The sequence below is a fragment of the Pelophylax lessonae genome (assembly GCF_965119305.1).
Source record: "Pelophylax lessonae genome assembly, chromosome: 4".
Lineage (NCBI taxonomy): Eukaryota > Metazoa > Chordata > Amphibia > Anura > Ranidae > Pelophylax > Pelophylax lessonae.
The window spans coordinates 96,943,255-96,970,905 of record NC_138771.1 but is presented as its reverse complement, the minus strand read 5'-3'; the positions used below and the strand labels follow the sequence as shown (position 1 = coordinate 96,970,905).

The 27,651-nt window shown below is 48.6% G+C and overlaps 1 protein-coding gene across 3 annotated transcripts in view; it reads left to right on the top strand.

Annotated features, from left to right (window-relative positions):
* The window catches only part of RAB27A (RAB27A, member RAS oncogene family), a 233,549-nt gene that overhangs the window by 151,938 nt on the left and 53,960 nt on the right, over positions 1 to 27,651 (top strand). For all 3 annotated transcript variants that reach the window (XM_082252830.1, XM_082252828.1, XM_082252829.1), the window contains one exon: positions 6,959 to 7,131. In XM_082252830.1, coding sequence (XP_082108956.1) covers positions 6,979 to 7,131 — 153 coding nt within the window. In that variant the 5' untranslated portion in view covers positions 6,959 to 6,978. The remainder of the gene's footprint in view (positions 1 to 6,958; positions 7,132 to 27,651) is intronic.

Sequence of the window (27,651 nt, the reverse complement as noted above, 5' to 3'; positions counted from 1 at the left end):
TACACCACCTTCGGGTTATGTTACCTCCGCAGGAGCAGGACTAGACAGGAAATTAAAAAGCTCTGGCCACACCCTAGGGGCAGTCCCAGAGGGTATATCCTCTCTCTCTCTGCCTCAGCAAATCAGTTATTTTCTGTCTAGTTAGGAGTAAGGACCTAGACACCTTGCTGGGATCTTAGGTCCTGGCAAGAATTTTTTCTTAAAGGATTTTTTTAGACAGCTTTTTCTCCAGTGTTCCTGTGAGATCTTCAAGCAAGAAAGCTGAACTGGGCGACGGGCTGGATGTTGAGATCCGGTGGTCACCCCAGTTCAGCCTACGAGCGCGTGCAGGCCATAGCTCCGCGCTGGGTCGGCCGCGACAAAGTCCCGTTAAAAGGACTGAACCCGCGAGTTAAACGTCTCGCTGAAACGCCAAAGACCATGAGTCACGGCGTTCGTATCGGTCGACAGCCCTCCCGCCCCGGTGGAGAGGGGTACTGTCAGGAGTTGGTGCCTGCCTGGTTCCGGTATGGTGAGTAGTATGTTCCCCCTTTCCCCCTGACGGGTTTTGTGGTGAACGCGGGCCCCTCTCTGTATGGTAAGAAAGAGTCCTTTCTGTCCTATAACATGTCACAGATCCTCCTACTTTGAGTGTGATTTTTTGTGTACAAAAAGCCAGGAGGCTTGGTTTGGGAGCTAACAATCTATTGTATACATGTTTAAAAGATGTAATCTGTGGCATTCTGGGAATCTTATGGGTTTAGTATAAGCTACCTACCAGTCAGAAGCCACGGACATGTAGACTGCCTTCCAAATCAGATCTCCAGCTATTAGCAGGCCTCCCGAACGGCCATGCGGTCCGCCAGGGGCCGATACCGCCAACCACGCCATATCCCCAGGCAGAGACAGTGTTGTGTGCCCTGCAGCACACCGCCATTCAGCAGGCCGCCGCCATTTTTTCTTGCAGGATCGCACGAGCCGCCATTTTGGCGTAGCCTCGTGTCTCCAGCATGGGGGCGGCCATGTTTGAGGTGATCCTACACCTCGTGGAGCTTGGGGGAGGCGCCGGAAGGCGTGCAGAGGGGCGGAGCCGCCTCCTTTCTTCCTGGGCAGCCAGCCAAAAGACTTCCTGTTTGTCTAGACAGCGCTGTAAGCTGTTGCAGTTTAACTCTGAGCATCAAGTGGTGAGCCTGGGGGTCTATCTCTCTCTCTCTCGATCGATAGGGATCCCTAAGCAGGTAACACTAAGGGGCTTTTTTGTGGCGCCGGGGGTCAGAAAAGAAAAAAAAAAAAAAAAAAAAGTTTTTTTCTTTACTTTTGAATTATATTTTCCAGGTAGTAACTGGAGTTATTATGGACCCTGCCACACATATTCCCCCACCTGTTTCCCTCGAGGGGGCCTCGGGACCCGCCGGTGCACAGAGTATAGAGTCATTTACAGCAATTTTGGAGTCTATGGTGGCTCGGGTGGAGGCGGCCTGTCAGGGACGGGGGTCAAGGAAGCGACCCCCGCCTACCCCTATACCATCTGACACCTCTGACTCAGATTCAGAGATGGTCACGGCAGTTGCAGGTTCCTCTGCAAGGGCTGTTATCCCAGGTAAAGCCCCCTCAGACAGTGAGGAGGACGCTTCTTCTCTTGCTATAATTCAGGAAGAAGCATTGGTGGACGCACTAGTTGTGGCAGTGCAAGAAACCTTAAAACTTGAGGCTTTACCGGCAGAGGCAACTGAAACAGAGAGGCCTTTTGGGACTAATAAGCCCATCAAGACGGCGAAGGCTTTTCCTGTACCTAAATGTTTTGGTAATCAGATTAAAGGAGAATGGGAGCATTCTAAACGTACCTTTACTATTTCCAAGCGTATTGCTAGACGCTATCCGTTTGAGGAATCCATCATTAAGAAATGGACGGTACCACCAGTCGTGGATCCGCCTATTTCCAGGCTGAATAAAGCCACGGTTATTCCAGTGGAGGACACTTCGTCCTTTAAGGATCCGGTGGATCGAAAGATAGAAGCAGAGTCCCGCACTATCTTTTCTCTGATAGGGTCAGCATTTAGACCAGTAATCGTTATTGGTCTAGTTTCCCAGACACTTACGGAATGGGCGAAAATGGTACGCCAAGATCTTAGGGGAAAAGATATTCCCCAGGAGACATCTGATTTGATGGAACAGATCATACAAGGGCTACGGTTTATCTGTGACGCAGCCTTGGACACTACTCCCTTATTAGGGCATGCATCTAAGTTAGCAGTGATCCTCAGACGTGTGCTGTGGTTAAAATGCTGGTCAGCTGACCTAGGTTCCAAAAAGACCTTGACCAATCTCCCCTTTCAGGGGAATCGTCTATTTGGAGCCAACCTAGATGAAATCATTAAGGATGCCACTGGGGGCAAGAGCACTTTTTTGCCACAGGCTGCAAAAGCTAAGGGACCTCGCAACAAGCGAGGACCTTTCTTTACCGCCCATAAAGGGCGCCCGGCTGGTACTAGCGGGAAAGGCAAGACTCCTCCAGGAGGGTTCAAGAAGGGGACCAACCCAGCCAAACCCGAAGCAAAGGAGTACACAGCCTGAAGGTGCGCCCCCACCCGGTTTCAGGGTGGGGGGACGTTTTCACCGGTATTCAGGACATTAGATCGAGCATCAACCACTACTACCGGTGCGATTCTTCCCTTCCAACATTTAAGTACCACAGGAAGCGGTAGTTACCGTTCCCTGAAAAGATCTTTTCCTTTACCTTTTCCTAAGATTAGTCCCGATACCTCACAGGAATCGGATCTGGTTGACCAGATAGGCCAAGTAGCCTCTAGTCGGGTGACTTCGGTCCCTGAGGTTCAACCAGAAAAGATCACCTTTCCTGATAACTATCAGGTATTTGATAAATGTGTGGGAACAGAAAACGACCAGACTTTCTCGGATGGTCGGGGCCAGATAGCTCTAGGGACACCTGGTTCAGATCCAATCAGCGCCAGTGGTCCTAGAAATTCTAGGCTGGCCTCCTCAAGCCGGCCTGGCCGACTTGGACATGTTAGTCGCAGACGTTCCGTGGGAACTTCGTCTCAGGGAGTGTCTGTGGTCTCAAGGACCAATTTACCTTCGTGCTTTACAGTCGCTGGTTTTAATGGCCTGGCCATTGAGACCCAAGTACTGAAGGACAGAGGTTTGTCTACTTCAGTCATTCCTACCCTTATTAAAGCAAGGAAAGCGACTTCCAGCAAAGTCTATTATCACACATGGAAGACTTATATTGCGTGGTGCGAATCTTTAGGATTTCCTCCACGTACCTATTCGGTGACTCGAATATTGGCTTTTTTGCAACAAGGGGTTGAGCAGAAGCTAGCCTTGAGCACCATCAAGGGTCAAGTTTCAGCATTAGCAATCTTCTTTCAGAAGCCTTTAGCTACCAAATCCTTGGTGCGGAATTTCATCCAGGGGGTGCGGCACCTGGCTCCTCCAGTCCGCGCGCCCTTACCGCCCTGGGATCTTAATTTGGTTTTGTCGGTTCTACAGAAACCTCCTTTTGAAAACATCAGGGAGATTCCCTTGCTTACTCTATCCCAGAAGGTGGCCTTCTTGGTGGCTATTACTTCTGCTCGCAGGGTGTCAGAACTGGCTGCATTATCATGCCAGTCACCATACCTAGTGATTCATAGGGATAAGGTAGTACTTCATCCTAAGCCATCTTTTCTTCCCAAGGTGGTTTCAGATTTTCATCTGAATGAAGATATTGTACTACCTTCCTTGTGTCCTCAGCCCAAGCATCATCGGGAACATGCGTTGCATTCCTTAGATGTGGTTCGGGCAATCAGGGTATACCTGAAATCTACGGAATCATTCCGTAAGACGGATTCACTTTTTGTGATCACGGATGGCCCCAGAAAGGGTTTGCCTGCATCTGCCGCGACCATTGCCAAATGGATTAGACAAACGGTGGTACAGGCTTATTCTATTAAGGGTCAGAGTCCTCCGTTCCCTGTTAGGGCGCACTCCACTCGAGCGCTCAGTACTTCCTGGGCCTTTCGCCATCAGGCGTCAGTGGTCCAGGTATGTAAGGCGGCCACCTGGTCGTCGGTACATACCTTTACAAAATTCTATAAAATTGATGTGACGGCATCGGCGGATGCCTCATTTGGCCGCAAGGTTTTGCAGGCCGCAATTTGAGGAGACCGGTGGTCTACCTCGAGGGTTTTTTTCTGTTTGAAAAAAAAAAAAAAAAAATTTTGTTTTCTCCTTTTTTGTTGAGTCTCATCATAAAGGATGAGCATTGTAAACTTCTAGTTGGCACCGGTTGGGCCTTCTAGATTGGGATTTGATTTCCATTTTCCCACCCCTCAGTTGTGATACTGCTCTGGGACGTCCCGAAGGTGGTGTATCACCGAGGACTACGTCTGTCGATGAGCGCTAGAGAAAAATGGATTTTTGTAAAATCTTACCGTAAAATCCTTTTCTCTTAGCTCATCGACAGACGTAGTCCCCGCCCCTCTGTTTTGGAATTGGGTTGGGTTAAATTCTCTAAGCACTGCTTTTTCACATAACTGATTTGCTGAGGCAGAGAGAGAGAGGATATACCCTCTGGGACTGCCCCTAGGGTGTGGCCAGAGCTTTTTAATTTCCTGTCTAGTCCTGCTCCTGCGGAGGTAACATAACCCGAAGGTGGTGTATCACCGAGGACTACGTCTGTCGATGAGCTAAGAGAAAAGGATTTTACGGTAAGATTTTACAAAAATCCATTTTTAATAAAAATACCCCCGGGACAGTCAGGGCTAGTGCATTCCTCAATGGCTAGCCTCTGATCTGTCCCGGGTTGCACTTACCTTTTAGAAGAAATACTTACCTTGAAAATGTATTGTCCAGCGCTGCCATCTCAGGTGTGGGCAGCTTGAAGCCAGCGCGATCCTCTTCTGTGTCCTCTTCCGTCTTCTTTGGTCCCACGATGCACTGCACCGGCCCCACCGTCACTTCCGGTGCCGCAGCGTCATCCCTGCACAGCTTCTGGGCATGCCCAGAAGCTGTTTTGCAAGGTATGACGGCGCCTGCACCGGAACTGACGTCGGGGCCGGTGCGGTGCATTGATTCCTGGGAGCGATGACGTTCAGCTCCCAGGAATCATTGCATGCCAGGAAGTGACGACTCGCCGCGGCCGCCGAGGGGAGGAAGAAGGAAGTAAGGTAAGTATATTTTCTTCTAAACAAGGTAAGTAAAAAAAAAAAAAAAATTGCGATTATCCATTTGTTTTTCAGGTGACCCGGAGCGAGAAGATGGAGGTAAGTATAATTTTAGGGTGGAACTCCACTTTAAAACTAAATCCTCCAGCGCTGCGCTGTCACCACTGACAGGGCTTCCATCTTCACCCACTCTTTCTAACGGGTTGGCAGGCTCCGGTCCTATGATTGGACAAGTTGCGATGACGCTACTCCCGCACATGCGTGTGGGAGCCACTGTTAACGGCACAGGTATGCTATTCCTTCAGAGCACATGCACCAGTGATGTCACCGGCGGCTTCATGAGTAAATCTCTCCTAAACGATGTGCGTTTAGGAGATATTTACTGCCACTTTAGGTAAGCCTCATTATAGGCTTATTATAGGCTTACCTCTGAGAAAAGTCAACCAAGGTAGTGTACTCCCACTTAAAGTGCTTGTAAACCTCATACATAAAATATGAACAAAACATATCTTTCTATAGTGTGCACTTAGTAGTAAAATATGTGTAGAGTGTGTGCACTTGTCTCAAACCAGCGCACTAGGTGTAATTTTATTTTTGCTTCCCCTTTCCTCTATCTGCATGACCAGCTTTTTTGACATGAAGTGCTAATAAGGTGACGGGAGGGAGCTGTAGTGCACAGCCTGTAATTGACCTCCTCAGCCCTGTTCCTGTTTCAGCTCTCCGCTACCCGTTTTCTGACCGCTCAGAGAAGCTGTATGAATTCTGGAAAAGTACAACTTCTGTAGGTGGATCTGTTTTAATCTTTGTGTATCACCTGAGGCCAGTCACTTCACTGGATATATGTAAGGGTTTAAAACCACTTGTAAACATATTTCATAGTCTGGCACAGTAATATGTTTGAAGTGGTTTTTTTGCTTCTTCGGTGTGAATGGGACTTAACCGTAATAGTTTGAAATTTACCTGGAGAACTATATATAAAGTTGACCAACTTCAGATGCCATAAAAGATCAGGGGACTTAAGTTTCTTTTGTCTTGCTAAGACTACAAATTGAAAACTGCTCAGAACAAGATTCTCCTTTTATTTTCCTAAATGGCCTGCACATTTATAGCTGTTTGCTTGTGGACAACCACAGAATGTGAGGCCGGCCATTCACCATGGATTGCAGGACAGAAATTACATGATTTCCCCATTAGCACAGACAGTGCTGACAGGGGAGTCCCTCCTGCAGAGCAATTGTCTTCTCCCAGCAGTCGGGGGAAGCCGTCCCCAAAGGGAGAAGATAGTGATTATCGCTAGAGGCTATAGCTGCCGCTAGTAATAATCGGGACGGGATCCGGCAAGCTTGTTGTACCCAAGTTGATCAATCGATTTATCTTGGAACATTCAGCCTGCCTATTAAAGCTTCGAATTTCAGCTGGTTCCTGCTAAAATGGCAGAGAATCAAACCGTGTATGGCTGACTTAGGAATCTTATCTTGTTGATGGTCCATCCTTGTCTCAGCACTGGCCAGTTTACCTATAATGCTTAAAGGAATAAGATCGGGTAGATGATCCCCTGCTGTGAAGCGGTATGTATACACACCCCTTGTATTTGTGCTGCTGTGGAGTGTGGCGTGCCTTCGCTGCCTATGCTTTGCTGTACGCTTTGACAGCTTCAAATAGCTCAAGTGGGATAGCTCAAGTTGGTTCTGACTCGCATCTGAACATGCCTGAGCTCATCCCTAATTCTGATGGGGCTGTATTATGTTGAACTGTTCCCAATACCCCATTGATTCCATATCCCATTCACTCTTCTATGTTCTCCTGTTTTTCAGGTCACCAACCAAATTTCACAATGTTTGATGGGGACTATGACTACCTCATCAAATTCTTAGCATTGGGAGACTCTGGCGTTGGAAAAACCAGCTTCCTCTACCAATATACAGATGGAAAGTTCAACTCCAAGTTCATCACAACAGTAGGCATCGACTTCCGGGAAAAAAGAGTGGTAAGTGGTTTTGTTGATCTATGATTTCTAGGGCTAAGTGGCAGATACTTTACATACAATCTTTCCTCTAAATGCCAGTGGTAATGACAGTTAAACATTGTGGGGTTCCTTGGCTTGCTATCTGTGAATTTTAAATGAAAAAGTTATGATCGGCTATTCATTTGTTTCATTTATGTTTAAATCAAGTGTACATGCACATTTTTTTAGGAGGAGCAATCTGACACCCAGTAATCCTTTTTTTCATAACGCATTAGCTCATGAAGGGCATTGGCCATCCACAAGATGTGTGTCGATACTTTATCTCATGCCTTCTTCCCCCACTCTCCGTTTTCCAAGCGTTTCATGGATTTTCCCTAGCCTATGAATACCTCTTTTGTCTTATTTGTCTTTATACAATTTTCTCTTACGTCCTCCGACAGTCGCCGCCTCCTCTAAGTCATCACTGTTGGATATTGTCTTACCATCCGCAGGAATAGCTAGGCATATAGACTTAGTCCAAAGACAAAAGGCATTAGCATATACACACCCATGGGGGCTGTCCCATCTGGTCAATATCCCCCCTGCATCACCACTCCCAACTCAGTTTGGTAGCATAGCAGTAGGTAATAAGAACCCCAAAAGAGGGGCGGGGCGGCGACTGTCGGAGGACTCAGAGAAAGGAATTTTACAGGTAAGATTTTAATCTGCCTAGCGTCAGGAATAGTCAGGCTTCCCTTGTGCTGGGGCTTCAGTCTCAGCCTTCCTAATCTTTTATTTGATTTTCTTTGAGAATGTCAGTTTTTTCTTTTACTTTACTAGCTGTTTATTTTGTCAGCTTCTAGTGTTAGTCTTCTCTTCGGATGAAGATGGATCATGCGGTGCTGGGATTCGGACTGGCCGCCCTGGTTCTCCAGAGCAAAAGGGTCAGATTGACCCCCAGCCCGCCATCGAGTGTTCAGCTATGGTTCGCCCTGGCATTACGAACGACCCATCCCTGTTCGCTACAGGGATGCAGCCGTGAGGTGGCTACCTCACAGGACTCGTCTGCGGAGCTGCAGCGTCATGTCCCTGGCTCATGGCACTCCCTGTCAGATGAGGACAGAGGTTTTCCGTGCATGGAGGCTCCCCACGCCATCTGATACAGGTAAGTACTTTTCTGTGTGGGGTCTCTGTTTGGGGTGGCAGTCTGTGTTGCTGTGTGTTCCCCATGTCTGTGCCTGTGTGACTCCCTGTGCGATCCCTGCGGGGATCGCTTGTGCAGATCTGTATGTTGCCTGGGGGTCCCTGTCCCTGTGTCACCTAGGTGCATTGTTGGGGGTGCAGACGTTTGTGCTTGTGCGGCGACCGCAGCGGTGCATTTTCGCGCGGTCCGCCATCTTTGCTATGGGCACACATGTATAGCTCCTCTGGGGCGATCCTGCATGTCATTTTGGCGTCATCCGCCGCCATTTTGTGGGCGGTGGAACGATCGGCCCGGCCGCATGTCGGTGGCCATTTTGGCGTAGCCTCCAATGCATCCCTATGGGGCAGCCATTTTCCTGGGGTCTGGCATATAGTCCAGCCCTCTCCAGCAGCACTTCCTTTCCATCAGCAGCAAGGACACTGGTAGCAACGCTCTGCAGGCTCTGCAGGTTATCACTCTCAATTTCCCTCTGTATATCGCTTCTGGCTCAGTTTCTTTTCTCCTTTGGGGGTCTTTCATCACTGTAGCAGTAGCGGTGGGCTGCGCACACCGCAGCGTTCTTAAAGGGGACAGTGTACCGTTTTTGCACTGTAGTTTGTTCTGATAACTTGAGCCATGGATTCTCAGGAAAGCAAGTTTCCTCCAGCTTTAGTGGGGGGCCCCAGTTCTCCTGTGGCTCCGCTGCGACCCGATCTGGCTGCTGTGGTAGCGACTTTGGTGGCAAATATGGAAATGCTGATGTCTGAACGGGCTGCGAGAAAGAGGCCCAGGTTGTCTCTCTCTTCTGATTCAGATGGGGATATGGCTGCTGCGAGCGTGCCCTTTTCAGGATCCTGCTCATCCTTGGACCCCCCGGGGTCTGAGGGGGAGGCTGAAATGGAGGGTGTTGATACATCCTCCCCAGGGTCACCTGAAGAACGGGCGACCATGGATGAGTTAATTGTTTCTGTTAAAGAAACCTTGCATTTAGAGGATGAGCCCTGTCCTCTGGGCGTTGTGTCCTCATTTGGGACGCACAGGACCCGCAAGTCTGCGCAGGTTTTTCCCTGCCCAGCGGAATTCCATTACACTGTTAATGAAATGTGGCGCACGTTGAAACGTCCATTCCTGGTACCTAGTCGGTTCAAATTGCTTTATCCTTTTGCGCCGGCTACGGAATCACGATGGTGTGTGCCTCCACAGGTGGATCACACTGTGGCCGTGTTTAACAAGGCTACCTTGGTTCCTACTGAGGATACCCCGGTTTTCCGGGATCCCACGGACCGGCGGTTGGAGTCTCTAGCCCGCCATTCCTATACGGTGGCGGGTTCATTGCTCAAACCCGTTTTCGCATCCGTTCTGGTGGCTCAGGCGGTGGCTGATTGGACTAAGATGCTTAGGGGCAATCTCGTGTCTGATGACGTGCCGCCTGCCCGGCTGGAAATGGTGGATCAGATCCACCAAGGAGTCATGTACTTGTGTGAGCAGCCTTAAATGAGGCCCCCTTGGTGGCTCGCCTCTCTAGTGTCGCGGTACTTAACCGGCGACTGATATGGCTGAAGAGCTGGTCGGCCGACCAGTCCTCAAGGAAAACTGTTGCTGATTTTCCCTATGCTGGCTCTCGCCTTTTTGGCGAGGCGTTGGACACCTTGGTGAAAGGCGTCACGGGGGGCAAGAGCACTATGCTGCCCCAGAACCCGAAGAACAAGTCCTTTCGAGGCAAGCGGGGTTCTGCACCTAGATCCAATCAGGGGTCCTTTCGTGCCTTTCGGAACCAATCCAAGGGCAAGCCCCTCAAGGCTCAGGGCAACCAGAAGAAGCCCTGGGCGGGTAAGCAGAAGACCGGCAATGCCAGCTCGGCGGGACAATCCGCCTCTGCCTGAAGGGGCGCCCTCACCAGTTTCAGGGGTGGGGGAACGTTTGCGCGGTTTCCTCCAACCTTGGCTGCTCCGGATATCGGACAGGTGGGTTCAGGAAATCGTTCAATCAGGTTACAAGATCAAATTCCTTTCCCGGCCGATGGACAGATTCTTTCCCTCCAATCTCCGTCTGCTTCTGGGCGTCTGCAGGACTTGTATCAAGCGGTGCAGGACCTGCTTGCTCAGGGAGTGATTGTCCCGGTGCCTCATCGGGACAGGTTTCGGGGGTTTTATTCGAATCTGTTCATTGTGCCAGAAAGGAGGGCAAAGTGCGTCCTATTCTGGACCTTAAAGCGCTGAACCGCTTTGTGCGTGTTCGGAAGTTTCGAATGGAGTCTCTCCGTTCGGTTGTGGCCTCCTTGAGTCCAGGAGAATTCCTGGCTTCGATAGATCTGAAGGATGCGTACCTGCACATCCCCATTTTCGAGGGTCATCAGCGGTACCTTTCGGTTTGCTATCGCAGAGGACCACTACCAGTTTGTGGCGTTACCTTTCGGTCTCGCTTAGGCACCAAGGGTGTTTACCAAGGTGCTGGCGCCGGTTCTGGGCCTGCTGCGGGCCCAGGGCATTGCGGTCCTGGGGTACCTGGACGATCTGCTTCTGAGATCGCGTGCCAGCCAGGACCTTGTGCGCGATCTGTCCATCACGGTACAGAAGCTCCAGGAGTTCGGATGGACCATCAACGTTCAAAAATCGGCGTTGTCTCCAATGCCAGATCTCCAGCGTGCTCCCTTTGAAAACATCAGGGAGATATCGTTGCCTCTGCTGTCGAAAAAGGTTGCTTTTCTGGTGGCGATCACTTCGGCTCGCAGAGTGTCGTAGCTGGCGGCGTAGTCTTGTCGCTCCCCTTACTTGATAATTCACAAGGATAAGGTGGTTTTGCGACCACCCCCATCCTTCCTTCCCAAGGTGATCTCTGAATTCCACCTTAATGAGGACATTGTCCTGCCTTCGCTTTGTACCAAGCCTAAGCATCCAAATGAGATTGCCTTACATTCCTTGGATGTTGTCAGGGCGATCAGATTTCTCTAGCGCTCATCGACAGACGTAGTCCTCGGTGATACACCACCTTCGGGTTATGTTACCTCCGCAGGAGCAGGACTAGACAGGAAATTAAAAAGCTCTGGCCACACCCTAGGGGCAGTCCCAGAGGGTATATCCTCTCTCTCTCTGCCTCAGCAAATCAGTTATTTTCTGTCTAGTTAGGAGTAAGGACCTAGACACCTTGCTGGGATCTTAGGTCCTGGCAAGAATTTTTTCTTAAAGGATTTTTTTAGACAGCTTTTTCTCCAGTGTTCCTGTGAGATCTTCAAGCAAGAAAGCTGAACTGGGCGACGGGCTGGATGTTGAGATCCGGTGGTCACCCCAGTTCAGCCTACGAGCGCGTGCAGGCCATAGCTCCGCGCTGGGTCGGCCGCGACAAAGTCCCATTAAAAGGACTGAACCCGCGAGTTAAACGTCTCGCTGAAACGCCAAAGACCATGAGTCACGGCGTTCGTATCGGTCGACAGCCCTCCCGCCCCGGTGGAGAGGGGTACTGTCAGGAGTTGGTGCCCGCCTGGTTCCGGTATGGTGAGTAGTATGTTCCCCCTTTCCCCCTGACGGGTTTTGTGGTGAACGCGGGCCCCTCTCGGTATGGTAAGAAAGAGTCCTTTCTATCCTATAACATGTCACAGATCCTCCTACTTTGAGTGTGATTTTTTGTGTACAAAAAGCCAGGAGGCTTGGTTTGGGAGCTAACAATCTATTGTATACATGTTTAAAAGATGTAATCTGTGGCATTCTGGGAATCTTATGGGTTAAGTATAAGCTACCTACCAGTCAGAAGCCACGGACATGTAGACTGCCTTCCAAATCAGATCTCCAGCTATTAGCAGGCCTCCCGAACGGCCATGCGGTCCGCCAGGGGCCGATACCGCCAACCACGCCATATCCCCAGGCAGAGACAGCCATTCAGCAGGCCGCCGCCATTTTTTCTTGCAGGATCGCACGAGCCGCCATTTTGGCGTAGCCTCGTGTCTCCAGCATGGGGGCGGCCATGTTTGAGGTGATCCTACACCTCGTGGAGCTTGGGGGAGGCGCCGGAAGGCGTGCAGAGGGGCGGAGCCGCCTCCTTTCTTCCTGGGCAGCCAGCCAAAAGACTTCCTGTTTGTCAAGACAGCGCTGTAAGCTGTTGCAGTTTAACTCTGAGCATCAAGTGGTGAGCCTGGGGGTCTATCTCTCTCTCTCTCGATCGATAGGGATCCCTAAGCAGGTAACACTAAGGGGCTTTTTTGTGGCGCTGGGGGTCAGAAAAAAAAAAAAAAAAAAAAAGTTTTTTTTTCTTTACTTTTGAATTATATTATCCAGGAAGTAACTGGAGTTATTATGGACCCTGCCACACATATTCCCCCACCTGTTTCCCTAGAGGGGGCCTCGGGACCCGCCGGTGCACAGAGTATAGAGTCATTTACAGCAATTTTGGAGTCTATGGTGGCTCGGGTGGAGGCGGCCTGTCAGGGACGGGGGTCAAGGAAGCGACCCCCGCCTACCCCTATACCATCTGACACCTCTGACTCAGATTCAGAGATGGTCACGGCAGTTGCAGGTTCCTCTGCAAGGGCTGTTATCCCAGGTAAAGCCCCCTCAGACAGTGAGGAGGACGCTTCTTCTCTTGCTATAATTCAGGAAGAAGCATTGGTGGACGCACTAGTTGTGGCAGTGCAAGAAACCTTAAAACTTGAGGCTTTACCGGCAGAGGCAACTGAAACAGAGAGGCCTTTTGGGACTAATAAGCCCATCAAGACGGCGAAGGCTTTTCCTGTACCTAAATGTTTTGGTAATCAGATTAAAGGAGAATGGGAGCATTCTAAACGTACCTTTACTATTTCCAAGCGTATTGCTAGACGCTATCCGTTTGAGGAATCCATCATTAAGAAATGGACGGTACCACCAGTCGTGGATCCGCCTATTTCCAGGCTGAATAAAGCCACGGTTATTCCAGTGGAGGACACTTCGTCCTTTAAGGATCCGGTGGATCGAAAGATAGAAGCAGAGTCCCGCACTATCTTTTCTCTGATAGGGTCAGCATTTAGACCAGTAATCGTTATTGGTCTAGTTTCCCAGACACTTACGGAATGGGCGAAGATGGTACGCCAAGATCTTAGGGGAAAAGATATTCCCCAGGAGACATCTGATTTGATGGAACAGATCATACAAGGGCTACGGTTTATCTGTGACGCAGCCTTGGACACTACTCCCCTATTAGGGCATGCATCTAAGTTAGCAGTGATCCTCAGACGTGTGCTGTGGTTAAAATGCTGGTCAGCTGACCTAGGTTCCAAAAAGACCTTGACCAATCTCCCCTTTCAGGGGAATCGTCTATTTGGAGCCAACCTAGATGAAATCATTAAGGATGCCACTGGGGGCAAGAGCACTTTTTTGCCACAGGCTGCAAAAGCTAAGGGACCTCGCAACAAGCGAGGACCTTTCTTTACCGCCCATAAAGGGCGCCCGGCTGGTACTAGCGGGAAAGGCAAGACTCCTCCAGGAGGGTTCAAGAAGGGGACCAACCCAGCCAAACCCGAAGCAAAGGAGTACACAGCCTGAAGGTGCGCCCCCACCCGGTTTCAGGGTGGGGGGACGTTTTCACCGGTATTCAGGACATTAGATCGAGCATCAACCACTACTACCGGTGCGATTCTTCCCTTCCAACATTTAAGTACCACAGGAAGCGGTAGTTACCGTTCCCTGAAAAGATCTTTTCCTTTACCTTTTCCTAAGATTAGTCCCGATACCTCACAGGAATCGGATCTGGTTGACCAGATAGGCCAAGTAACCTCTAGTCGGGTGACTTCGGTCCCTGAGGTTCAACCAGAAAAGATCACCTTTCCTGATAACTATCAGGTATCTGATAAATGTGTGGGAACTTCGTCTCAGGGAGTGTCTGTGGTCTCAAGGACCAATTTACCTTCGTGCTTTACAGTCGCTGGTTTTAATGGCCTGGCCATTGAGACCCAAGTACTGAAGGACAGAGGTTTGTCTACTTCAGTCATTCCTACCCTTATTAAAGCAAGGAAAGCGACTTCCAGCAAAGTCTATTATCACACATGGAAAACTTATATTGCGTGGTGCGAATCTTTAGGATTTCCTCCACGTACCTATTCAGTGACTCGAATATTGGCTTTTTTGCAACAAGGGGTTGAGCAGAAGCTAGCCTTGAGCACCATCAAGGGTCAAGTTTCAGCATTAGCAATCTTCTTTCAGAAGCCTTTAGCTACCAAATCCTTGGTGCGGAATTTCATCCAGGGGGTGCGGCACCTGGCTCCTCCAGTCCGCGCGCCCTTACCGCCCTGGGATCTTAATTTGGTTTTGTCGGTTCTACAGAAACCTCCTTTTGAAAACATCAGGGAGATTCCCTTGCTTACTCTATCCCAGAAGGTGGCCTTCTTGGTGGCTATTACTTCTGCTCGCAGGGTGTCAGAACTGGCTGCATTATCATGCCAGTCACCATACCTAGTGATTCATAGGGATAAGGTAGTACTTCATCCTAAGCCATCTTTTCTTCCCAAGGTGGTTTCAGATTTTCATCTGAATGAAGATATTGTACTACCTTCCTTGTGTCCTCAGCCCAAGCATCATCGGGAACATGCGTTGCATTCCTTAGATGTGGTTCGGGCAATCAGGGTATACCTGAAAGCTACGGAATCATTCCGTAAGACGGATTCACTTTTTGTGATCACGGATGGCCCCAGAAAGGGTTTGCCTGCATCTGCCGCGACCATTGCCAAATGGATTAGACAAACGGTGGTACAGGCTTATTCTATTAAGGGTCAGAGTCCTCCGTTCCCTGTTAGGGCGCACTCCACTCGAGCGCTCAGTACTTCCTGGGCCTTTCGCCATCAGGCGTCAGTGGTCCAGGTATGTAAGGCGGCCACCTGGTCGTCGGTACATACCTTTACAAAATTCTATAAAATTGATGTGACGGCATCGGCGGATGCCTCATTTGGCCGCAAGGTTTTGCAGGCCGCAATTTGAGGAGACCGGTGGTCTACCTCGAGGGTTTTTTTTTTCTGTTTGAAAAAAAAAAAAAAAAAAAAAATTTGTTTTCTCTTTTTTTTGGTTGAGTCTCATCATTAAGGATGAGCATTGTAAACTTCTAGTTGGCACCGGTTGGGCCTTCTAGATTGGGATTTGATTTCCATTTTCCCACCCCTCAGTTGTGATACTGCTCTGGGACGTCCCGAAGGTGGTGTATCACCGAGGACTACGTCTGTCGATGAGCGCTAGAGAAAAATGGATTTTTGTAAAATCTTACCGTAAAATCCTTTTCTCTTAGCTCATCGACAGACGTAGTCCCCGCCCCTCTGTTTTGGAGTTGGGTTGGGTTAAATTCTCTAAGCACTGCTTTTTCACATAACTGATTTGCTGAGGCAGAGAGAGAGAGGATATACCCTCTGGGACTGCCCCTAGGGTGTGGCCAGAGCTTTTTAATTTATTGTCTAGTCCTGCTCCTGCGGAGGTAACATAACCCGAAGGTGGTGTATCACCGAGGACTACGTCTGTCGATGAGCTAAGAGAAAAGGATTTTACGGTAAGATTTTACAAAAATCCATTTTTTACCTGTCGTCGGACTCCTTTTGGAAGACGGATTCCCTATTTGTCCTTCCTGAGGGATCTCGGAAGGGCATGGCTGCGTCCGCAGCAACTATTGCCAAATGGATCAGACAGACCATTGAGCAGGCTTACGCCTTGAAGGAACGGGTTCCGCCCTTCCCTGTTAAGGCGCACTCTACCAGGTCTTTGAGTGCATCCTGGGCCTATTGGCATCGGGCCTCGGTGGCCCAGGTGTGCAAGGCGGCGACTTGGTCGTCGGTGCACACCTTTTCCAAATTCTACAAAGTAGATGTTCTGGCATCAGCTGATGCTTCTTTTGGCCGCAAAGTTCTCAGTGCGGCAGTGCCATGATGGACCCTTGACTTTTTTTCTGGGTCCCTGGCTGTTGGCATTTGCTTTCCTGGGCTGTTGCTCCTGTTGAGCATTGTTTTTTCTGTTGCCCAGTTGGTTCTCTTACGGTGCATGTAAGATTCCTTTCTCTGATGTGGGTACTGCGTTGCCTTTTCTACGGTTGCGTCTCCCACCCCTCATGTCTATACTGCTTTGGGACATCCCAACAGTGATGACTTAGAGGAGGCGGCGACTGTCGGAGAACGTAAGAGAAAACTGAATTTTTGTAAAATCTTACCTGTAAAATTCCTTTCTCTGAGTCCTCCGACAGTCGCCGCCCCGCCCCTCTTTTGGGGTTCTTATTACCTACTGCTATGCTACCAAACTGAGTTGGGAGTGGTGATGCAGGGGGGGTATTGACCAGATGGGACAGCCCCCATGGGTGTGTATATGCTAATGCCTTTTGTCTTTGGACGAAGTCTATATGCCTAGCTATTCCTGCGGATGGGAAGACAATACCCAAAAGTGATGACTTAGAGGAGGCGGCGACTGTCGGAGGACTCAGAGAAAGGAATTTTACAGGTAAGATTTTACAAAAATTCAGTTTTCCTAATTTTTCTCTTCCATCGTTTAAAGTCTAGTACACACTTGCTGAGTGTCAGACGGCATCGGCTGGTTCAATAGAAACATTCGGTCCATGTGTATGGCAGCCAGTCTGACAGAAGACAGTCGTTCGGCTAGCTTCTGTCGAAGGGTCATGACCGAAAAAGGTCAAAGACCGAGAGCGCTGACTGGAATGTTCTGGTGGGGGTGGGGCATCCTCCTGTCAGAACACATTAGTACAGCGGCTTTGACCTGAGCTGTCACTACTATTTTTTTTTTTTTTTTTTTTTCAACTCAGCGGGTTTCGTTCAAACTGACAGCTCAGGTCAGAGCCGCTGTACTAACAATCTGATGGGTTGAACGAGAAAAAAAAAAAAAAAAACTAGTAGTGTGTACAAGGCTTTTGTCTATTAAAGTGACCTTAGCTCATGAAGGGCATGAGCTCTTCCCCATGGGCGCTCCGTTCCTCCCCCAAGCCACTGCTTTTACTTGCCAGAGCCAGGTGAGTGGCCATGTGTTGCCAGAGCCAGGTGAGTGGCCATGTGTTGCCAGAGCCAGGTGAGTGGCCATGTGTTGCCAGAGCCAGGTGAGTGGCCATGTGTTGCCAGAGCCAGGTGAGTGGCCATGTGTTGCCAGAGCCAGGTGAGTGGCCATGTGTTGCCAGAGCCAGGTGAGTTGGCCATGTGTAAGCTGCAAGGGCTTAGAAAAGAGAGCCAGTCAGGATTAGGGTCATGGGCTAAAAAAGGTCTGCTGACCGCCTCCCAAGCAACACCCTCAGCCAATGGTTGAGAGCGCTGACCGGAGTGTTCTGGTGGGGGCTGTCCCCCTGTCAGAAGTTACAATAGCATAGCAGGGGAGATCACTGTACTAACATGGGATTGTTAGTACAGCAGCTCTGACTTGAGCTTTCAATGTTGTTTTTTACTTATTTTTTGTTCAACCCGCTGGGTTGAACGGGAAAAAAACTAGTAGTATGTATGAAGCTTTAGTCTATTAATGTGAACTTGGCCCCCCAAGTCACTGCTTTTTCTTGCCTCTAAATGCTGACAGAGCCAGGTGAGTTGGCCATGTGTAAGCTCCAAGCTGGTCTGGTCAGGACTTGGAAATGGGAGCCAGCCAGGATTATCCACCATGGCTGAAAGAAAATCGCTTGATTCCTGACTGGGTTGATGGAAAATCCCTCCAGCAAAGCTGTTGTGTTCTTCTGAGGGGGGGAGCCCTCCCAGCCAGGAGTACACACAGTGATTATTGCAAGGGACTATAGCCTCTGGCAATTGCATGAAAAATCGAACAGGTTGGTTGTACCAAAGTGGATCGATCGATCAACTTTGGCACAATCGGCCTGCCCATACATGGTTGAAACTCGGCTAGTCCCTGTTGAACCAGCTGAGATTCTAACAGTCTTTAGCTGGCTTTGCCTGGGATGTCTGTGTTTGCACATAATCACCTGGATCATCATGTCATAAGATAGTGTTTAGTATTGTAATCATAATTATGTGGAACTACTTGTCTCCTTTATGAACATAGAACTAGAAAGTTTCAGTGTACAATATGGAGTTACTTAAGGCACACTTATAACACAATCATTTCATTGGCTAAGTACCACAGATACCACATGCAGTTGCTGGTTTGGTTTCATAACAATTCCTTCCTGCTGGGTACATTCTTGAGAAGTTGCCTTGAAAAAGCCTGCATTTACTAGGTAAAAAATTGTGACACAGGGTAACCGTTTTCTTGTGCTCAACATACAGTAAAGTTTATTTGATATGGATACTGAATTTTGCTTGCCCATCCTTACTGTATTCTGTAGCTTCCAATACAGGAGTCTTTCAGTGCTTTGAGAGTAGTAAACTGATTAAACCGATAAAATGATAAGATAAGGGTAATCTTAAGGCCTTGTGCACACTTGAGCGCAAAAACGCTGCTTTTACAGGAGTTTGAGCTTTTTTTTGTCCCTTCTCTAAACTTTCCTCCATGTTAACCTACGCTATATTGCTAAAAGTGTTGGGACGCCTGCCTTTACACACACATGAACTTTAATGGCTTCCGAGTTTTAGTTCGTAGGGTTCAATATTGAGTTGGCCCACCCTTTGCAGCTATACCAGCTTCAACTCTTCTGGGAAGGCTGTCCACAAGGTTTAGGAGTGTGTCTATGGGAATGTTTGACCATTCTTTCAAAACTGCATTTGTGGGGTCAGGCACTGATGTTGGACAAGGACTGGCTTGCAGTCTCTGCTCTAATTCACCCCAAAGGTGTTCTATCAGGTTGAGGTCAGGACTCTGTACAGGCCAGTCATGTTCCTGCACCCCAAACTTGCTCATCTATGTATTTCTGGACTTTGCTTTGTGCACTGGTACAAATCATTTAGTGATGGGGGGATTATGGTGTGGGATTGTTTTTCAGGGGTTGGGCTTGGTTCCTTAGTTCCAGTGAAGGGAACTCCTAGAGGCATCAGCATACCAAGACATTCTGGACAATTTCATTCTCCCAACTTTGTGGGAACAGTTTGGGGATGGCCCTTCGTGACTGTGAACCAGTGCACAAAGCAAGGTCCCTAAAGACATGGATGAGCGAGTTTGGGGAAGAGGAACTTGACTGGTCTGACCTCAACCTGATAGAACACCTTTGGGATGAATTTGAGTGGAGATTGCGAGCCAGGCCTTCTCGCCCAACATCGGTGCCTGACCTTTTCAAATGCGCTTCTGAAAGAATGGTCAAACTTTTCCATTGCACACTCCTAAACCTTGTTTACAGCTTTCCCAGAAGAGTTGAAGCTGTTATAGCGGCAAAGGGTGGGCAAACTCAATACTGAATCCTACGGACAAAGACTTGGATGCCATTAAAGTTCATGAGCGAGTAAAGGCAGGTGTCCCAATACTTTTGTTAATCTAGTGTATGTGTCCATGCGCAAACAGGTGTTTAGAGGCAGAGAAAACCCCATCCCTTGTGTGTTCAGCCTGACTTGCCTAAACGCGCTTGCAAAAACGCAGCTTAGGAGTGTTTTTTGCAGCAGCTTTTTTCCTGCCAAGAGAAAAGTGTTTAGAAGAGCCCAGTGTGCATGAGGCCCAATGCGGTCTATGGATTGTTGCTAATTTCAGTGCCTTTGTAACTAAGACTGGTGATTGTTGTCCAACCAATGTAATGCTGCTCATAGATGGATCAAAATTTGGCTGGTTCAGAAGGGACAGGCGGAATTTCAATCCATCTATGGCCATTCCTGCTTGATAGAAGTCAATCTAAAGATCAAGTTCTGTCATACAGGACTGTTGGAGAACTTTTGTTGATCAGTGACTGCAACTGCAGATCAGTGTATTCTGATGGGGGAGGATTCCTCAGAATACAGTGGCACAGTGTGGAGGATTCCACGTGTGGGTTTAGGAATCCAAATGAAACTGATTTTTTTTTTTCTTTTTCAATCAGAAAATACAAGCCTTAAAGTGATATTAAATGCAATTTTAAGAAAACCAAACGAATGTCATCCTTACATGCTCTGTGCAATGGTTTTGCACAGAGCAGCCCGACCCCCCTCTTCTCAGGTCCCCCGTCAGCCCTCCCGGCCCCTCCCTTCTGCCGATTGCCCCCAGAGCAAGCAACTTGCTATGGGGGAACCCAGGCACGCTAGCTCCTGAGCCGCTGCTCTGCGTGTCTATTTACATACAGAACCGCGGCTTGGCCCCTCTCTCTCCCAGTTGGCTCACTGGCTGTAATTGGCAGCCTGTTGCCTCAGCCAATCAGGAGGGAGAGTCTCCAGGGTACATACTATGAGAAAATCAGAAATTCGATACAAGGAACAATTGTTTAGTTTTCATATAGTGTATTCACAACTTTCAATATTCGATTCAGACTTTCCAAACAACATTTTTCAAAGGACCAGACCTTTAAAATTTTTCTCGTGTGTAAACAGAATTAATGATTTTCGTTTAGGCCCCGTTCACATTGCCGCGATCCGACTTGGGGGGGCGACCTCCGAGGTCGCGGTGCGAGCAGCGCGCTGCGACCTCGGAGCGGCCGCCACGGACTTCATAACATTGAAGTCTATGGCGGTCGCCTCCGGGTCGCCCCAAAGAAGCTCCGGACCCTTTTTCTAAGTCGGAGAGACTTGTGTCGCTCCTATTAGAACGGGTCCGCAGCTTCCCTATGGAAGGCGACCTACAGCGACCTGTGAGGCGACCTGGTGTGCCTTAGTGTGAACGGGGACTTAATGTGTACTGTTTTCGTACGAGAAAAATTGGATATGAAAGACTGTGCATGATCTGACACAATAAACAAACAAAAAAAATGCCTTTGTTGTACGGGAATTTTCGTACAATTAGTACCATCCTCGGTTGGTAAAAAGCTCAGGTAATTTTTGAGATTAAGGCGTTTTGATTCAGGCAAACACTCATATGTGAACAGGGGTCATTGAAATGAATAGGATTTTGCTTGTTGGGCGTTTTGAGACTTTAGAGATGAGCGTTTTACGAGCTGAAAAATGGTCAGGTGTGAACAGGGCCTAAGGCCACTTTCACCCACTGACTGTTCATTTCATCAGTTCAGTCACGTCAAAACGGATGAAGTATTCCTCAGTTTTTCATCAGTTTTTTTTTTTTTTTTACATGCATTACCAATGCAAAAACGGATGAAAAACTGACCATTTTGTCAGTTTACATCCGTTTTTCATCCGATCCGTTTTTCTAACAGAAGAAAAATAGAGCTTTGATCAATTTAAAAAAACAAATGATGACAAATGCGGATGTAAATGGATGATCATCCATTTACATCCATTTTTCCATAGAAATGCATTAACCACTAAAGCCCCGGAAGATTTTACCCCCTTCCTGACCAGGGGGTTTTTTGCGATTTTTTTTTTTTTACTGCGTGACTTTAACAGACAATTGCGCGGTCGTGCGACGCTGTACCTAAACGAATTTGACGTCCTTTTTTTCCCACAAACAGTTTTTTTTTGGTGGTATTTGATCAACTGTGCGATTTACTTTTTGCGCTATAAACAAAAAGAGCGTAAATTTTGCAAAAATAACAATATTTTTCACATTTTTTTATATGAAATCCCCCCCCAAAAAAAATGTAAAAATCAAAATTTTTTAACATTTTTGGCCAATTTGTTTTCTGCTACATATGTTTGGTAAAAAAAAAATTGCAAAAAGCGTATTTTCTCTAGCGCTCATTGACAGACGTAGTCCTCGGTGATACACCACCTTCGGGTTATGTTGCCTCCACAGGAGCAGGACTAGACAGGAAATTAAAAAGCTCTGGCCACACCCTAGGGGCAGTCCCAGAGGGTATATCCTCTCTCTCTCTGCCTCAGCAAATCAGTTATTTTCTGTCTAGTTAGGAGTAAGGACCTAGATACCTTGCTGGGATCTTAGGTCCTGGCAAGATTTTTTTCTTAAAGGATTTTTTAGACAGCTTTTTTTCTCCAGTGTTCCTGTGAGATCTTCAAGCAAGAAAGCTGAACTGGGCGACGGGCTGGATGTTGAGATCCGGTGGTCACCCCAGTTCAGCCTACGAGCGCGCGCAGGCCATAGCTCCGCGCTGGGTCGGCCGCGACAAAGTCCCATTAAAGGACTGACCCCGCGAGTTAAACGTCTCGCTGAAACGCCAAAGACCATGAGTCACGGCGTCCATATCGGTCGACAGCCCTCCCGCCCCGGTGGAGAGGGGTACTGTCAGGAGTTGGTGCCCGCCTGGTTCCGGTATGGTGAGTAGTATGTTCCCCCTTTTCCCCTGACGGGTCTTGTGGTGAACGCGGGCCCCTCTCTGTATGGTAAGATAGAGTCCCTCTCTATCCTATAAATGACACAGATCCTCCTACTTTGAGTGTGATTTTATGTGCAAAAAGCCAGGAGGCTTGCTTTGGGAGCTAACAATCTAATTGTATACATGTTAAAAAGATTATAATCTGTGGCATTCTGGGAATCTTACGGTGATAAGAATAAGCTACCTACCAGTCAGAAGCCACGGACATGTAGACTGCCTTCCTAATCAGATCTCCAGCTATTAGCAGGCCTCCCGAATGGCCATGCGGTCCGCCAGGGCCGGTACCGCCAACCACGCCAAATCCCCATGCAGAGAGAGTGTTGTGTGCCCTGCAGCACACCGCTATTCAGTACAGGCCGCCGCCATTTTTTTTTGCTGGATCGCACGAGCCGCCATTTTGGCGTAGCCTCGTGTCTCCAGCATGGGGGCGGCCATGTTTGAGGTGATCCAAACACCTCGTGGAGCTAGGGGAGGCGCCGGAAGGCGTGCAGAGGGGCGGAGCCGCCTCCTTTCTTCCTGGGCAGCCAGCCAAAAGACTTCCTGTTTGTCAAGACAGCGCTGTAACCTGTTGCAGTTAAACTCTGAGCATCAAGTGGTGAGCCTGGGGGTCTATCTCTCTCTCTCTCTCGATCGATAGGGATCCCTAGCAGGTAACACTAAGGGGCTTTTTGTGGCGCTGGGGGTCTGGGAAAAAAAAAAAAAAAAAAAGTTTTTTATTTTTGAATTATATTATCCAGGAAGTGACTGGAATTATCATGGACCCTGCCACACATATTCCCCCACCTGTTTCCCTCGAGGGGGCCACGGGACCCGCCGGTGCACAGAGTGTAGAGTCATTTACAGCAATTTTGGAGTCTATGGTGGCTCGGGTGGAGGCGGCCTGTCAGGGACGGGGGTCAAGGAAGCGACCCCCGCCTACCCCTATATTATCTGACACCTCTGACTCAGATTCAGAGATGGTCACTGCAGTTGCAGGTTCCTCTGCAAAGGCTGTTATCCCAGGTAAAGCTCCCTCAGACAGTGAGGAGGACGCTTCTTCTCCTGCTATAATTCAGGAAGAAGCATTGGTGGACGCACTAGTTGTGGCAGTGCAGGAAACCTTAAAACTTGAGGCTTTACCGGCAGAGGCAACTGAAACAGAGATTCCTTTTGGTACTAATAAGCCCATCAAAACGGTGAAGGTTTTTCCTGTACCCAAATGTTTCGGTAATCAGATTAAAGGAGAATGGGAGCATTCTAAACGTACCTTTACTATTTCCAAGCGTATTGCTAGACGCTCTCCATTTGAGGAATCCATCATTAAGAAATGGACGGTACCACCAGTGGTGGATCCACCTATTTCCAGGCTGAATAAAGCCACGGTTATCCCAGTGGAGGACACTTCGTCCTTTAAGGATCCGGTGGATCGAAAGATGGAAGCAGAGTCCCGCACCATCTTCTCTCTGATAGGGTCAGCATTTAGACCAGTAATTGTTATTGGTCTAGTTTCCCAGACACTTACGGAATGGGCGAAAATGGTACGCCAAGACCTTAGGGGAAAAGATATTCCCCAGGAGACATCTGATTTGATGGAACAGATTATACAAGGGCTACAGTTTATCTGTGACGCAGCCTTGGACACTACTCCCTTATTAGGGCATGCATCTATGTCAGCGGTGATCCTCAGACGTGTGCTGTGGTTAAAATGCTGGTCAGCTGACCTAGGTTCCAAAAAGACCTTGACAAATCTCCCTTTTCAGGGGAATCGTCTATTTGGGGCCAACCTAGATGAAATCATCAAGGATGCCACTGGGGGCAAGAGCACTTTTTTGCCACAGGCTGCTAAAGCTAAGGGACCTCGCAACAAGCGAGGACCTTTCTTTACCGCCCATAAAGGGCGCCCGGCTGGTACTAGCGGGAAAGGCAAGACTCCTCCAGGAGGGTTCAAGAAGGGCTGGTCGGACAAGCAGAGGACCAACCCAGCCAAACCCGAAGCAAAGGAGTACACAGCCTGAAGGTGCGCCCCCACCCGGTTTCAGGGTGGGGGGACGTTTTCACCGGTATTCAGGACATTAGATCGAGCTTCAACCACTACTACCGGTGCGATTCTTCCCTTCCAACATTTAAGTACTACAGGAAGCGGTAGTTACCGTTCCCTGAATAGATCTTTTCCTTTACCTTTTCCTAAGATTAGTCCCTATACCTCACAGGAATCGGATCTGGTTGACCAGATAGGCCAAGTAGCCTCTAGTCGGGTGACTTCGGTCCCTGAGGTTCAACCAGAAAAGATCACCCTTCCTGATAACAATCAGGTATCTGATAAATGTGTAGGAACAGAAAACGACCAGACTTTCTCGGATGGTCGGGGCCAGATACCTCTAGGGACGCCTGGTTCAGATTCTATCAGCGCCAGTGGTCCTAGAAATTCTAGGCTGGCCTCCTCAAGCCGGCCTGGCCGACTTGGACATGCTAGTCGCAGACGTTCCGTGGGAACTTCGTCTCAGGGAGTGTCTGTGGTCTCAAGGACCAATTTACCATCATGCTTTACAGTCGCTGGGTTTAATGGCCTGGCCATTGAGACCCAAGTACTGAAGGACAGAGGTTTGTCTACTTCAGTCATTCCTACCCTTATTAAAGCAAGGAAAGCGACTTCCAGCAAGGTCTATTATCACACATGGAAGACTTATATTGCGTGGTGCGAATCTTTAGGATTTCCTCCACGTACCTATTCGGTGACTCGAATATTGGCCTTTTTGCAACAAGGGGTTGAGCAGAAGCTAGCCTTGAGCACCATCAAGGGTCAAGTTTCAGCATTAGCAATCTTCTTTCAGAAACCTTTAGCTACCAAGTCCTTGGTGCGGAATTTCATCCAGGGGGTGCGGCACCTGGCTCCTCCAGTCCGCGCGCCCTTACCGCCCTGGGATCTTAATTTGGTTTTGTCGGTTCTACAGAAACCTCCCTTTGAAAACATCAGGGAGATTCCCTTGCTTACTTTATCCCAGAAGGTGGCCTTCTTGGTGGCTATTACTTCTGCTCGCAGGGTGTCAGAACTGGCTGCATTATCATGCCAGTCCCCATACCTAGTGATTCATAGGGATAAGGTAGTACTTCATCCTAAGCCATCTTTTCTTCCTAAGGTGGTTTCAGATTTTCATCTGAATGAAGATATTGTACTACCTTCCTTGTGTCCTCAGCCCAAGCATCATCGGGAACATGCGTTGCATTCCTTAGATGTGGTTCGGGCAATCAGGGTATACCTGAAAGCTACGGAATCATTCCGTAAGACGGATTCACTTTTTGTGATCACGGATGGCCCCAGAAAGGGTTTGCCTGCATCTGCCGCGACCATTGCCAAATGGATTAGACAAACGGTGGTACAGGCTTATTCTATTAAGGGTCAGAGTCCTCCGTTCCCTGTTAGGGCGCACTCCACTCGAGCGCTCAGTACTTCCTGGGCCTTTCGCCATCAGGCGTCAGTGGTCCAGGTATGTAAGGCGGCCACCTGGTCGTCGGTACATACCTTTACAAAATTCTATAAAATTGATGTGACGGCATCGGCGGATGCCTCATTTGGCCGCAAGGTTTTGCAGGCCGCAATTTGAGGAGACCGGTGGTCTACCTCGAGGGTTTTTTTCTGTTTGAAAAAAAAAAAAAAAAAAAAAATTTCTCTTTTTTGTTGAGTCTCATCATTAAGGATGAGCATTGTAAACTTCTAGTTGGCACCGGTTGGGCCTTCTAGATTGGGATTTGATTTCCATTTTCCCACCCCTCATTTGTGATACTGCTCTGGGACGTCCCGAAGGTGCTGTATCACCGAGGACTACGTCTGTCAATGAGCGCTAGAGAAAAATGGATTTTTGTAAAATCTTACCGTAAAATCCTTTTCTCTTAGCTCATTGACAGACGTAGTCCCCGCCCCTCTGTTTTTGAGTTGGGTTGGGTTAAAATCTCTAGACTGCTTTTTCACATAACTGATTTGCTGAGGCAGAGAGAGAGAGGATATACCCTCTGGGACTGCCCCTAGGGTGTGGCCAGAGCTTTTTAATTTCCTGTCTAGTCCTGCTCCTGTGGAGGCAACATAACCCGAAGGTGGTGTATCACCGAGGACTACGTCTGTCAATGAGCTAAGCGAAAAGGATTTTACGGTAAGATTTTACAAAAATCCATTTTTGATTGGTTTGCGCAAAAGTTATTGCGTTTACTAAGGGAAAGATTTCTGTCATTTTTCGTGTTTTTTTTTTTTTTTTTTTTTTTTTTTTTTTTAACGCGTAATGGCAGCGATCTGCGATTTTTTTTTTTTTTTTTTTTTTTTTTTTATTTGCGGTACTGCAACATTGTGGCGGACAGATCGGACCCTTGACTGACATTTTTGACACTTTTGGGGTTACCAGTGACATTACTGCAGTAATCAGTGCTATACATATGCACTGTTACTGCAAAATGACACTGGCAGGGAAGGGGTTAACTTTATTGGGGAGGGAGGGGTTAAGTGTGTCCCTAGGGGCGTGCTTTTTACTGTGATTGGCTGTGGCTACTAGTGTAGGAACAGTGATCAACGGTCCTACATAGTAGAACCGTTTGATCACTGTTTCTACACAGGAGAGAATGACAGGCGGCTTGTTTACATCAGCCGCCTGACTTTCTCCCTCTCTACCGACGATCGGCGAGTGACCGGCGGACATCGGGTCCGCCGGTCACACGCACTGACTTCCCTGTGAACGAGCCGCGGCGGGCGCGCGCTCGCCCGCTATAGGCTCACAAGGAAGTGACAGGCAAGTGACGTAGATCTGACCGCCGCAGTAAATAGTCGTGCAGCGGTCGGCAACCGGTTAATGTCCGTTTTTCATCCGTCAATGGGTGGATGAAAGATGGACAGCATGTGTGAAAGGGGCCTAAAGTAAGACCGCATGTGTGAAAGGGGCCTAAAGTAAAACTGTGGGAGTTTTGACTGGTTCCTGAAGAACCGTTCAAAATGTGCTTTGTGGGTGGCACTGTCAACCCCCTCGCACATGACATTCTTTGATGGGGAAAAATCAAGGGAGCTGGGTGGAAAATGATCCAGATGTATCAGATGCAGCCACTGTTCAGGTATTAGAACAACCACCCAGGCATGGGCGTCCACAGAACTTTTTTCGGGGGGGGGGGGGGGCATCATTTTAAGGTCACCCATGCTCCGCCCCCTTTTCAACAATATC